We start from the raw sequence: 14,851 nt of genomic DNA on the forward strand, positions 1-14,851 counted from the left end.
ACTCAATTTTCTTATTCTGCCAACACAACTATTTAAATTCCCTGAATACACTATATTTGAGTGTGTTAATCATGGCAAAGCACACTTAATTTTACTCCACTCTACTCCATTAGGTGCACCACGAGATTAAAGTCAGTTTCTCATTAATATATCGAGCAGTTACCACAGAGGTGACTGTAGGGTATTCTGAGACAAATGTGACAAGAAACACTTTGAGAAGTAAAATTTGGGGACCACAGGGTTGGGTCTCTGCTGCAAAAAATTTCAGGAAAAACAACTTACCTGCATCCTGATTGTAAGCTGCAACAATAGAACGTTTCCAGTCATTGGCATTCTGTATCTTGAGAAGATCTGCAGGTACTAATTCTCGTAGCATTTGCCTGGACAAAGTAACAAATGAACACGAACAAAATACCTTGTACTGCTTTAATACTACTCAACCACATAACACCAAAAAGGAGTTTCAGAAACTGTTAATGAAACCTAGTTCATTACTGTGGCTGCTATGCATCAGTATGATCAAAGGAGCAAGAAATGAGAAATGCATAACAATTTTAACCTAAAAACTTGAAGGAAAACTACACCTGGGATATCTGGGTTTCCTTAAGTGGTAAGGAATCTCTCAACCATTTAAATTACAATGAGCTAATGCAGTCTAGTTAGTGAAATGATCCTTAATCATCCAAAACCCATTTGTAAAGTTTTGATCAGTGATATACACGAACTTAACCACCATGTTCTACAAAAACATGTCACATTTTGTGGTGCAAATAATCAAGAGATAGAAACAACAGTTATTAACTGAAACTAAAACTAACATTATTCTTTTTTTACTCATGTATTATAAGAAGTACAGAGAGCAGACAACTTACGGAATAGCTTGCAGTTCCTGTTTGCTTTCTCCAAATCTAACTCGATAAACCAATGCAGCTAAACGAGAAGCTTCATCTTTGCTACATTTGTGATATCCTGAAACAGAAGCCAATTACTCATATAAATCACTTGCTTACTATGATGATAAAGTGCAAAAGAAAATAGTTACATAAACAACAGTATTTTTCCTTTGATACTGTCACATTTTGCATACACTTCATTGTCTTCATAATCAGTATGTTTTTAATATGAATATGTATATTTCATGCGCTACACGAGAGCATTGAAAATTTTATTTCATTAACTAACTGATTATGAAGAAGATTGTCTTCTGGAATGTTGCACCATGTAGTGTAATGGAAGTTTACTGACCTCAGAGACAATGGTAAACTTCTATCACATTACATGGCGCAACACTCCTGAACCAGTCAACAAATTCCCCATTTTCAATAATACCCAAAGGTTCTGCATTTTATCCACAACTGTCCTTATTTTGAGCCATATGGGTCCAGCACATACTCTAGATCCTATTTTTCAACATCCATTTTAAAATTATTCTATCTATGCTAAGTATCCCAGTTTTCCAATTATATTTTGTATGCTTTATGCATTTTTTTTCTCTCTCCCATGCACTCTACAACCGTGGCATCCACCCCCTTTGGTACAATTATCCTGTACCAAATAGGTACAAATCATGAAGCTAATCACTATAAACTTTTCTCCCACCTTTTTCTGCTCTATCCCTCTTAGGTCCAAATATTATCCTCAGTAACCTGTTCTCTAATACCCTCAATTTACCTTCCCCCCCCCCCCCCCCCATTATTAATGTGAGAAAACAATTACTTTTTCAACTTATGTTACTTGAATCTGGCTATAAAATTCATATGTTCATAATCCTAATATGACAGTCTTCAGAGGTGCATTAGAACAGACTTTAACAAATTAAAAGTGAATATAGTTGGGGTTGGTGTGCTCTCTACTATGCAGTAAGGACTGGAAAGGAATAAATATATCACTATGATAAAACCATCTTTAATCACAAAAACTGACACTGAATTCACATTTTAAACTACATCTTAGTTGTGCAATGCTGGTACTTGCGAGCACTCAAAGCTCTTTCTTACTAAGATCACATTCATATTTGATAAGAGTGCGGATTTTGTTACACTGAGTACCTCGGAGAAGTTTTGGTAGCTCCTGATGGAAGTGAAAGATGAGGTCAGAGTTTCTGTCCTTGCCTGGAACCGTATTCGTCCACAGCTTCTTCATGAAGAACACCTGATATGTAAACTGTGGCGATGTACCTGCAAAACAATTCAGTGCCATTCTGAACATTCTAGCAATATATATGATAAGCATCAAACACAGTATGAGGTTTATTTAAGGATGCTGTACCAACTGCAGACTTATATAGATTTAAATTAAATGTGAAGACACAATGGAAGAAAAATGTGCATGATGACTAAGTGATTGCAATGTATATCAATCAACACATTATTCTAGCAAAAGACAGTTTCTCACTAACTTAATTTTACCACTTCCATGTTACAAGAGAATCACACCAGGAAGTTCAGAACATGTAACATACTTTATCTTTACATATTTGTAACATTTCTATGGGTAGTTTTTTTTCAAATCAGGCCTTGCATGCTTCCTTCTATATCCTTCAAATTCATTATTCATTAACTGTCTAAGCTACTGACAGGATTTTTAAATAAAGTACAAATAAAACATTTCTGGCTTCAAAATTACCTTTTCAAGACCTATTTGTTTTTTTAATCTTCGAAGCTGTCTTCTGCCACCTGAAGCCACCCATTTCACTATATCTACATGGCACTCTTCCTACATGTAAAAATCCCTTCAATTATTTTATAAACCCAAAGTTTCTTAAATATTTGAACATTCCTTTTTTTGTCTATATGAATAAAGAACCCAAGTTCTAAATTTTGCACCTTCATTCTTCTTTTGTCTCTACCCCTCTATTTCTCATGACTTTTTTTAAAATAAAATATATATTTCAGCGTTCACATTTAATATTGCACGGGCAACTAAATTTTGACATTTAGACAACCAATGGCAGAATTCTGAAATATATTTTATTCAAAGTGTGAAAAAATTAAAGAGATACTGTTCTAAAGGCAGACTGTTGTACAGAAATTTGTCACTTTCTATTTATAGTTTATATTCATGAGGAACCTTAAATAAGAAAACCAATTTTATAATATTTAAAACCACATCAAATTACTCACCATCTCGAGATGGGCGTGCCTTTTTTATCCAGTCTGTCAAGTGCCGAACAAAATCAAAAAAGAAATCGCCCTCTGGCACAGAGATCACCTTGTCTGCAATCTTGACAAACAAGCTGAAACCTTCACTTGACCTTAGGTTCAGGCGTTGAGATATGTTCTGACAGAAATCCTTCGCTCTCGTTGAGGAATCAACCTCAAATGCCTGACATAAAAATCTATACATTAATATAACAGGACCTACAAGATTCATAGTTCATATTTATACTGCAACAAATTATAACCTTATAAAGTGGGTAAGCAGGAAATCTAGCTCCCCTTAACATAGGTAGGATCTAGTCCCTATGACCAAACCTCAATGCAACCTTAAAATAGCCTCTCAATATCAATCTTTACTCTGCAATCACAGGATGTTGTATACATTGCTAAACTTCCCTGACATTTTAATTACATTATATAAGAAAACAGTATAATAAAGGTACAACAATGAGCTTTCGTGCTCCAAACATCCACACAGGCAACCAAATTACTCCAACTAACCAAAAAATTGGTTAAGCAACAGACTGATTGATCAGTTTCCCAGTGCTCCGATTGCAGGTAACCAGAATCAGCTACTGATTCCTATCCTGAGACAGCTGAATTAAGTTCCTGTCCCAACAAAGTACTTCACTAGCATCTCGTTCAATTGCGAACTCCGGCTTGACCTTAGAATCCTCACCAAAACACTACACGTTCCATGCACCCTGTTAGAACTGCATGTCCATCCCATCATAACCTTCTTCATTTCAAGAATCCTAAGTAGGATAAAGGAACAAATTGCAAGGCACCGTGTTTTGCAATATCATTAATTTACCAAGTTATTCATGCCTTTTATATCTAAACATTAATTTCTTTCAAACAACTATACATCATCAGAAGATGGCTGTCTTCTGGGTAATAGCAATGTGTAGTCTGCTATAAGTTTAATGACATTTCAGAGGTCCTTACTGCCTCCATCACGCATTGCCCTCAGTCTATATTGAGTTAAGCCAGCTCTAAAATATGCTACTAAATAGTTATAAATTAACTAAAATGTTATTTTACAATTAGTTTTTATTGTTAATTTGAATAACACAGGAATGAAATAATTAGTCTTCTATTTCTGACTCTGTGACCACAATCTAGATCCTCAATCAGTGCAAATTGACAGACATGCCAACTGTGGAGAATCAATCTAATCACCAATAGTAATCCACAGCACTTATATATCACTGATCTAACAAATTTATGCTATAAGAATTAACAACTTATGTCTATCCACATCAATACATTTCTTCCATACTATAAAGATTTAATGTAATGACAAAAATTATGAAGATATGACAGTGGAATAAAAATCCATACCTCATCTGTATCATCAGGGAAATAGACCTTGTGGAAGATCTGTGTTGTTTTGTGCTGAATGGCTTCTACTTCCACCTGATGGGGTGGATACTTTCTTTGTCCATTCCTAAGTGTCTTTTGGAGTCGTTGCAGAGAATCCTGTGATATGGGATGCCTTCGTGTTCGCAGGAACAAGGTCAATTCCTTAAAAATGACAACTTAAAATAAGTGAACTAATACCTGGTTATGATACAGTTAGATCTTATTGATTATGATCATTTTATATTCTAGAAATAAAGTTCAGCCATTAACATATTTGACACTTTTCATATACAGTGAAACTTCTTTAGGGCAATTCTCATTATTACATTATTAAATATTATATGCTTCCCAAGCTAAAAATGTCCATACTTCGTGCTTAACATATTCAAAAGTGCCATCCTGGATACCCATTCTGCATTTTGCTACCAGACACTGTTAAGAAAACAATGTTCTGAAGGCCACAATTCTTAAACTAATCAACATATCTAGATATTCTAAAGACAGCACTGTAAAAGAATGTCCAAGCAACATTAACACTATTTACATTAACTGTTGTAACAACTGTTGTTATTATTACTAGAAAATAATTGCATTTTTCTTCACTATTTTCTACTTGGTGCAACAAATGGAAATTGAGCAGTCCTTCACTACTAACTGAAACATTTTCAGTCACACAGTCTCAATAACTACAAAGTCACTGGCTCTATCGTCAAAGTGTTTTGCTTCTGGATAAGAACAAGGCTGCATCTAATTTCTTAATAATATGCAGCATTTGCTTTACACTGCCATCTTAAAAAGAGAAATCTATATGGGAATTACAAGAATTACTGAAAATCTGTGATATCTAGAAGAGACCTATCAATAAAATAAAGAACACTTTTGGCTGAATAAGCAGAAAGGACTGTAGAAACCTGACATTCATAAGGACACAAGTTTATGATAATGGTCAGTATACGTCAGGAACTGTCCGACTATGGTAACAGTGATTTTCAATGCATTAGCATGATCACTTTCATAAACATGCTGCCAATAATTCCTTCACAGTTCTGAAAATTTTCTTTACTTCATAAAATACAAAAAAGATTTGAATATAAAATAAGCAAACAAACTAGTGTTTTTTATAGTGTTAGTAGTTTGGTTTTTGCTTATTTTATATTCTAATACACTACTTGGTATGCAAAGTTTAAAAAAAAGATTTGGCACAACTATTCGTCTTATTCTTCTGCAATAGCCACAAATATATTTGTAGAAGACCTTTTATACTCAAATTAAATGTTAATGCATCTGACAAAACATGATGGAATTTGCCTGATAAAATAGTTGTCAGTCACGAGAAATTCACATATTTACGTTGTATCTTACAATACTGCTACCAATTCTATGACTTTCTTATTCTGTACGACCGTGATAACATTTAGAGAAGATGGTGACAGCATGTTTCTCTGAAATGCTGTAATTTACCAATAAGTATACATGGTGAAAAAACCCAGGCCACGGAAATGTCAAATCTCACATTTGGAGAACTTATTTTCTACAGCCCACCTTGAGCAAGTTTTGGCTACAGGCAAAAAGTCCAGTTGCAAGCCACATCAGCTCCCAACCTCGCTCTTCACTAAGCCTATTTCTGTTGTCTGTTAGCTGCTTCATGACCTGGCAGTAGATCTCATCACGCAGAATTTCCTGAAACAGTTATCAAGTTGGATTAACATGGTAAAAATATACGATGCCCACTAACTTTCACAATAACAACAAACAAGAAGACAGTTAATGTAGCCAATCAAATTCACCTCAACTCAATAAATAAATGAATGAATGTCCTTAACACAATAAATAACATAAGTACGGTACTAAAGTGAAGTATGTTTTTAAAGATTATATCCCATTACAAAGATGATGCCTTCCTTTTTATATAGAACAAATTTAACAGAATCTATACACAATTACATAAATGTTTACTCAAAGCATGTCACACTCCCAGTAACCATCAACCAAATCCACCTGTAATGATAAATAAATGATGATGCCGGCTGAATAGATCAGTTCTTGTGAATTATATACAATACCAGTAATTACAAAATTAGCAGTTCACTGTAATTGGGTCATACAGTGGATTTCCTAACATATATAACTCAAACTAAAGAAGTGTTTAAATACAAATAACAGTTGATTGTACACACATGCTTAAGTGGTCCATCAAAGATCTGGTCAGTGTATTCATTGCCTATACGTGGTCGTTTGGATGGAAGGTCTCCCATATATTTCAGCATTGCTGAGAAAGCAAAGCAAGCTTCTTCCGCCAATTCTTCCTTTGTAAGCAGCTTCTTGAGGAGAGGCTGTTTCAGTGGCTCTCTAGAATGACGCCATAGCTCTTCCGGGTTACCACGTCGAGCTGACGTTAGTGTGAGGGCCTTGGACATGGTGCGCTTTGGTGGTGGTCTGTAAGCATTGCTTTTAGTTAAGCACTTACTAATAAATGCCCATCAAAATAAATACATATACTGATATTTTACAATAAATTGATGAGTAGTTGGTAAAATAAATTATAAAAGTATGTACCCAAGAGGCAAGAAGAGGTACAGGATGGTGGAAAATGGGTATCTGGAGACTGAAGAATGTTGGGAGAAATACAGAAGAGAATGTGCCTTATGTGTAATAAAAAAGATGGCTGGAGCCACATACTAAGATGTGAGGAAGCCAGAAGTTGAAGAGATCAGTGACAAAACATGAGTTGGAATAAATTATAAACTGGGGGGAGGGGGTTTAGCAAAAATGAGATATCATAGTATAGCTTAAAATAAAAGTAAAGAATTTAAAATGGTAAAACAAATGTAAAGATACTTGGAAGTGGACATAAGACCTGGGAGTCTTGTCCAACACTGCAAACTGTAACCAACAGACTTCACAAATGACAGTGTCAATGACTTCACTATTGGTTTTTAAAGCAGGCATAGAAAATTTTGCCAATTACATATTAATGCATACAACCCCTTTCATTAATTAAGTTGAACATTATATTCAAAAACAATTCCATAAAATAGAAAGAAAATTAAAGTGAATTTATTTTAACCCAAGATGACACCATAAATGTTAAAATCATGTGTTCAGACAAAATAATACCAACAATTTATTTAATGACAGTAGCATTCACCTGAGTACTCTACTAACCTGAAATGATCGATTGCATATTCAGCCAACGTATGTGGTTTTTCTCGAGCCTCAATCCCATTCACTTGCTGGGGATGAATTTTACGTCCATGTTCAGCACTTTCCAGGCTAAACAGTGCCTGTACATGAAGTTACTACATTAAGTTTTCAAGTGGAGTCACTGTCAATAATGTTTGTGAATGTGGTTCCATGTGTGGCCTAAAGTTACAAAATACAGCAAGCAAATTTTGTTTTAAGAATAAATTTCCTTCTACAAGTAATACTGCTAAAATAATAACACAGAAGAGTCTCATTATCCAACCTAAACAGGACAGAAGAATTGTCAGATAATCAAAAATGCTGGATAATATGGAAAACTAATGACAAATCTAAAACTTCTTGACGATGGTAAAGAGTCAATTGAATAAAAATTTACTAGACGATGGATAATATCCAAGTAAATTTTTATTCAATTGACTAATGACAAAGATGAGGGTAAATATCAACTCAATTTATAATGTTATTAAATTATGAAGAAAAAATTCTGCATCAAATGAAAGAATCTCAAAAACAATAATAGTATTAAACATAATGTTCATTTGCAAATGAATGTGCTTATTTCTTAAGAAACTGGTAATGGGTGTTTACTTTTGAGCCTCCAAGTCTTGCTACCATTCTGCTCATAACCTTTAATCTTCCTACCGACTATCTTAAATATCCCAACAGCAATTTTACCTATAAAAATGGTAAACAGTTGAAAATGTTTAGAGAACACTATTTTAAATCATTATCCTCAATTTTACACTTAAGTTCTTCTTTTACCAAGATGTCCTGTGGAGGTTTAGTGCATGATGGCAGCACATAGACAGTCTCAGCAGGGAAGTCCCCCTTTTCACCTGTGCGTTCACAACGGCCCACACACCAGCCAGAATTCATCACAGTTTCACCTGTGCTATCATCATCTAACACAATTAGGTCCCCTTTCAGGAAGGTTAGAAATGATGAACCTTCACCTGTGAACCAAATACATATTATTTGCTTCATAAAATTTTCATTAAGATGTTACTGTAAGGAACTAATGACAGAGGAATTTTACCTATTTAAACACATCTAGAACATCTATTAAACAGATTGTCTCATTGAGCTAGCTGCTGAAGAAAATACTTGAATAAATAATTAATATGTATAAGTTGTAACCATGTTTTATTGATTGATCATTAGATTATTTAATAACACTAATTCATTTGTGAATGGTTTATAGTGTCAAATTAATTTGGAACTTAATCATGAACAGCAAGCCAATAAGGATCTGGAACAAGATAGTCGTGACTTGCTTCGAGTGTCTGAGTAAAACTATGAAAAACCTCAGTTGGGACCACTTGACACTGTTCATTCTCTATAGTGAGAAAAATCTGCATCTGTTTTTCAGGTAAATACTGCAAACTGGATTTGGGTACAAACCTGGTGCTTTGTAATCTTGCAATGCAATCACAAACTTGGATCGTTTCTTGAGTCCCTCCAAGAAGTAGACTACCAAGTCACGAATGTCTTCTGCATTAGGGCTCTGAAATGTAAACTCCTCACCACGGACTGTTGAAAGTGTGAAGGTTTGTGAGAACACTTTATTGGTCCTGCAGAGATGGGATCAAAATAAGTTACAAGTTGTGGTTAATGTACAGATTCATTCTGGAGAAAACTGGAATTAAAAAAGTTAACCCCCATTCTTTCTCAACAGGGGTTGCAGCACAGCTATTTTCTGGTCTTTATATCACAGGCCTAACACATGCTACTTGTAGGGTAAGGACAATTGGTAAAGGTGTCCCTGCTTACGCACCATGCCATGAAACATGGGAGATTGAGGTACAATGCCACACATTAATAATTTTGGCACTAAGTGGGAATAAAGTGTCACTATTATGCTCCAACTGATTTTCCCCTGACTGCACAGTATGGTGGTAAGAAAGAAACCCATCCACCTGAAGTAATTTAATGCCCCAAGTGATGTGAAAATGCCCTTATGTACTTACTTCTGACTGGCCACTGTGGTAATTTCAGGAAAGGACAACTCCAAGAGAACCTGCTCCTGATCATCTACCACATACACTCCAGTCCAGTTAACTGCGATAATCACGTCATTTTTCGGCAAATTGGGACCTGGAACAGACATGTAAACTTCAGGCAGTGTTACACCACATATAACTTACAAACTGAAGTAGGATTTATGCTTAACACCTGAGTCATCTTGACTGTTTTAATTACTAAGGAATCTTGACATTTTGGCAAGAAGATGGTACAACTGCAGTAGTTGGCATATACATATAATAATAATATTATAATTACTCCTAAATTACAGCAATTTGTCGTAGTGGAACTCTTACCAGAATTTCTGTATGCTTCATAGAATCTGGAGAAGAGTAGAGGCCACTTGAATTTGGCATAACTAACCACATCCTCCTTAACCCGGAGAGCTGGAACTTTCTCTTTCAAATAATAACTCTGTTGAAAACATTTTAAACAAAAAATAAGCAAGCATGCAATACAACAAATTGAAATGAATGTAAAAGATACTTCCTAAAATGTTGAAAGTAATACAACATAAAACTATATCTCTGTTCAAAACAGTGTTAAGAGTTCATTTAAGAACACTAAAGCACAACAAATCCAAGTACTCTTTCTATATAAAAACTACTAGTGCATGAAAATTATATGAAACTATAATAAAGTGTTTATTCAGCAAGATTAACTTCACACATCTTGAGTAAGTCAGGCAGTTACATCTCATTTATAGGAATACTTTTACAAAATAAATGGTGTGAGAAATTATATTTAATAAACAATACATATGCTATATGCATCTTTTAATATTAAGAGTTACTACTGTCTTTACACAAAATGAAATGTCAACAAGTTTCATAATTCCATAAGGATAACATGTTTTTGGTAGGATTTGAGGTTCTCACAATGGTGAGTATGAAAGTAGCTGTCTTCTGGGTTGTAGCACCATGTAGTCTGATATAAGTTTACCAACATCAAACCGATCAGGGCAATGACTGATCACCCTGATGATGGCGGCAGCAAGGACCTTTGAAACAATGATAAACTTCTACCAGACTACATGCCACTACAACCCAGATGACAGGCAAAATGTTTTTTGTTAGGCTTTATATCATCTTCACACCACTTCTTTGATTTCATCATGCATATTTCATGTCATCAGTTGCTGATTCTTTGGTTGTCCGAGATTTAAGATCTGAGGTACTCAAAGCAGTGAAAATGATAATGTTTTTCTATATTGTAATGCTATGTGGACTCATAAGTAGATACCAATATTCAAAGGAACATATCTCGATCTTCAGCCTTGAAGATGTTGACTGTTTTTTCTTCAATGTTGGTATGAACCTAAGAGTCTATGCGGTAACACAACCACGAAAAACATCGTTAATAATGTTGCATATAAAACCTTTCTCAAGAGACTTTGGTTATATTAAGAAACAAAAATGTTTCAATCGAGATCAAGCACAATAAGGACATCATTTAAAATGTCACATGCATAAACAAATAAAGTTAGTAGCATACCAATCAAAGTTACTCGGATAAAATACCTTCTTGTATGCCTGTACAACCAGCTGGCCCCAGCGATCTATAGCTTTATCAGCACTAGCAAGGCAGTAATCAGGGATGTAGCTAGGCAGAAGGTTGTACAGCCGATCGACATTAAGGTCCGAGCAATATTCTATATAGTACTGTTGAGCAGCAATCATGGCCAGATCCTCTTCCTAAAAGTAAACAGTTTAAAATCATCTGAAGACAGCATCAGGAGTCAAAATATGCTGTAATAAGTGTATATTACTACATAACAAAAAATAGGAGTCTATAAAAAAGTCTTAATCACTTCAGAGATACAGGCATAGATGTAGCTTTAATATATTATCTATATCGTCATTGTACATGAATAATACTCATCCTGCACACATGCTATGTTTATGCTAAGGTAGTGTCTGAGATACCTTGTCACAACGATACTCCCCAAACTTCACACCTCTCACCACCTGCTGATATATGAGATTAGTTGCCACAGGGTCCTCTGTGGGCTCATGCCATGGAGCAAAGATCTCCTTACGGAAAAACAGTCTCCAAGGAGCATTCCTCTCCTGCGCGCCTTGTTCTTTTGCATACTGTTCACACTGTGAAATAGCATCCATCACATGGTCACCTCCACTGCCCAGAGAAGATACCTGCATCACAGTAAAATGAAATGTTCTGCATACCAGGAAAACATACATTCTATAATTTATTTATAAAAATTGGAAGAAAATTTTCCACAATTAAATGCAGGACTATTGGTAGCATGAAGTATCAGATTTCTCATGTTCTAAATATACACCAGCACTGGCACTGTCTATGACATCATTCATGTGTGATGAAGATATTCCAACTAATATTTTTCTTCTCACCCATTTCCTTCCTTCATATCAGTCTGGTGGCTGCCAGACCACACATTCTCTCCGCTCTCTCAATAAAGGAAAACCATATGTGGTTTAAAGTATAAACAAATCTACAGTAAACCCTTGATTTAACAGACTAAAAGGGGGGGGGGAGGAGCATTCGCTAATGCCGACTGTCCGTTAAATTCCACAGCTGTTTTTACAATGCAAGTAATGCATCCTTAAACCATAATTTCCATTAGGAACACCATTGAACAGAAAAAATGTGGCAATACCAGATGGTGTTCATTAAATCCAAAATTGTTTAAATTGAGGGTTTACTGTATTTACTAAGTACAAGAATTATTACAATACAATATCGCAGCAATAAATAATATAAAAGATATTTGAGGTCACATCCTTTCAATTTCAGAACCTTAACTAAATAAGTATGAAAAATGCAGCATTTACTCTTTGTGATGTATTAACAGTTAAATAAATGTCCTTTTATTGTTTACAAAGTTAATTACAGATGCACATTGATGATTAATTAAATATATGTGCAGACATAAGTGTTAAGTTTATCAAAAAATATGATATAAGAAATAACCAATTTCATTATTTAAATGCAGTTTACTAACAAACACATGGTAAAAAATATGTACTTTAGCTGATAAATCATAAAGAACACATTCTGAAACACTGCAGTTTTATAATTTTATAATTAAGATGATGGGCAAAGACCAAAAGAATAATTTTACATATGAGAGATCTCTAACCTACATCCAGCTTACGTTGTACACTGAGATAGGATCTGATTGAAGGATCTCTCCTTCTGCACTTGGCACTTTAAAAGAGATCAGTGATGTACGGCTGCAGCCTCGATGTACAATAGTCAGTTAACAATCCTAATCTGTCCCCAAAGAGCAACATTAAATTTTCAACATACCTTGTCAAAGAGGGCAATATATAAAGAGAAACCAAACTGGTCCTTGAGTCCAATCTTGTCTGACAACTGATTGCACAATTCCCTAGCTGTTGTTGCAGAATCTGCCAGCAAAGTCTTGGTATTGCCATCCATAAATGTGATGGGCAACATGATAGGCTTCTTTGACTTTGTAGCCTGAAATAAAAAAAAATTGTTTGCTAATTTTATGTTTCTTTCAATTCCACAAACATCACTGTGGAATGATTTTGCATTTAAAACAAGACCAACACTTTGAAATAATCTACATGACAGTATTCAGTAACTCAATTTCAGATCACAGACTGCATATCCAAAATGTTTAGAGGAAATCAACCTAAACTGTAGGAATAAAGGGCATTTAAACACTAATACTAGAGTAACAACACATGAGCCGGGATAGCTCAGTCAGTATAGTGACTAGCTATGGGCTGGACGGCTGGGGTTCAATCCCCGACGGGGGCAGAGGATTTTTCCTCTAGCCTCTGCATCCAGACCAGCTCTGGGGACCACCCAGCCTCCTCTACAATGGGTAACGGGGTCCTTTCCCGGGGGTAAAGCCGGCCGGGGCGTGATGCCGACCACTCACCCCATCTAGTGCTGAGGTCAAGAAAGAGAGGCGCTATACCTCCACTCACCCCAAGCGCCTATACGGCACGTAGCGGGACAAACTTTACTTTACTAGAGCAACACATAGCCAACTAGACTATGCATAAGCTGCAATGCATGGTCAATAAAGGTTAAATTCAGAAAATGTTTATTACCAATCAATAACATGCTAATGTTGTATTTATGCCTTTCTTTTTAAACACTTTAACTTTTACAACAGATTTTATAAATTCATTTCTAATTTTTATTTAAACCAAATAGACCCTGGTTAATTTCCCCCCCCCCCGGTATATGGGAGTCTACATTCTGTTTATTATAGGTGTGAAACAGGTCGGGGGTGTCTGAAAGCAAAATGCTGAGAAGAATATTTGGACTTCAGAGAAGAAAGTAACAGGAGAATGGAGAATACTGAATATTTAAGAACTTCATAATGTGTAGCCTTCACCAAGCACATTTTAAGATTTCTGAAACTGTAATGTAATTTATATTTCATGGCATCTAAGAATTGATGTCAAAAAATTATATTGTATCACTAAACCGCAAGGAAAGTCTTCATGTCCATAACACGTCAGAGGACAGTAAACAGAAAGGCAGCAACAAAGAAGATTCCAAAAGTATTAATACAAAGAAGTCCTATGTTTGAATACTGACAATTTTGCTTCCTGAAAATCTATTACTAAGTCAAGCATGGGTCTTACAATCGATGGTGTCTTAAAACTGAGGGAATACAGAATGTGAGATATAACTTTCTTATGGATATTCAACACAGGCCAAACAGCTACAATGATTCTGACACACTGTTTCTGAAGAATTTAGTTTAAATGAATGATTAAAAAATTATGAAGAAATAAGACATATTTTTATACCTGCAACTCAAGCCAACTAGGAGGCTGGTTGCGGGTGCCATTGTTAAAGGTTCTCTTCAACCTGTCCTCACAATAGGGTGCATATCCTGGCGGTCCTTCACGGATGAAGGCCCTCAAGTAGTTGACAAACTTTTCTGATGGGGCAAAACAGCCAACACACAAAGACAACAAAATCCAACCTCGAGCATGCGATGATTTGGATGGGTTGCTTGTCAGTTGTTTGCAGATCTGGCAGTAGATCTCGTCTCTGTCAAAAGTAACACAAAATTTAAAATGTTATACATTACTGTTTAAAAAATATAATATCTCTAAAAACGTTCA

At 35.3% G+C, this 14,851-nt stretch overlaps 1 protein-coding gene across 1 annotated transcript in view; it reads right to left on the reverse strand.

The window, feature by feature from the left end:
* The window catches only part of ck (unconventional myosin-VIIa ck), a 46,580-nt gene that overhangs the window by 2,426 nt on the left and 29,303 nt on the right, over positions 1–14,851 (reverse strand). Inside the window, exons 23-38 of the mRNA XM_022079698.2 lie at positions 14,531–14,777; positions 13,041–13,214; positions 11,675–11,902; positions 11,270–11,443; positions 10,046–10,163; positions 9,695–9,821; positions 9,129–9,298; positions 8,490–8,680; positions 7,689–7,807; positions 6,701–6,959; positions 6,066–6,203; positions 4,503–4,685; positions 3,123–3,324; positions 2,049–2,177; positions 873–969; positions 283–380 (exon numbers count right to left, since the gene is read on the reverse strand). Coding sequence (XP_021935390.1) covers positions 283–380; positions 873–969; positions 2,049–2,177; positions 3,123–3,324; positions 4,503–4,685; positions 6,066–6,203; positions 6,701–6,959; positions 7,689–7,807; positions 8,490–8,680; positions 9,129–9,298; positions 9,695–9,821; positions 10,046–10,163; positions 11,270–11,443; positions 11,675–11,902; positions 13,041–13,214; positions 14,531–14,777 — 2,654 coding nt within the window. The remainder of the gene's footprint in view (positions 1–282; positions 381–872; positions 970–2,048; positions 2,178–3,122; positions 3,325–4,502; positions 4,686–6,065; positions 6,204–6,700; positions 6,960–7,688; positions 7,808–8,489; positions 8,681–9,128; positions 9,299–9,694; positions 9,822–10,045; positions 10,164–11,269; positions 11,444–11,674; positions 11,903–13,040; positions 13,215–14,530; positions 14,778–14,851) is intronic.

This window comes from Zootermopsis nevadensis, unplaced genomic scaffold, assembly GCF_977971745.1.
Source record: "Zootermopsis nevadensis isolate Lab colony 2312 unplaced genomic scaffold, Znev_1.0 Znev_ptg000016l, whole genome shotgun sequence".
Taxonomy (NCBI): Eukaryota; Metazoa; Arthropoda; class Insecta; order Blattodea; family Termopsidae; genus Zootermopsis; species Zootermopsis nevadensis.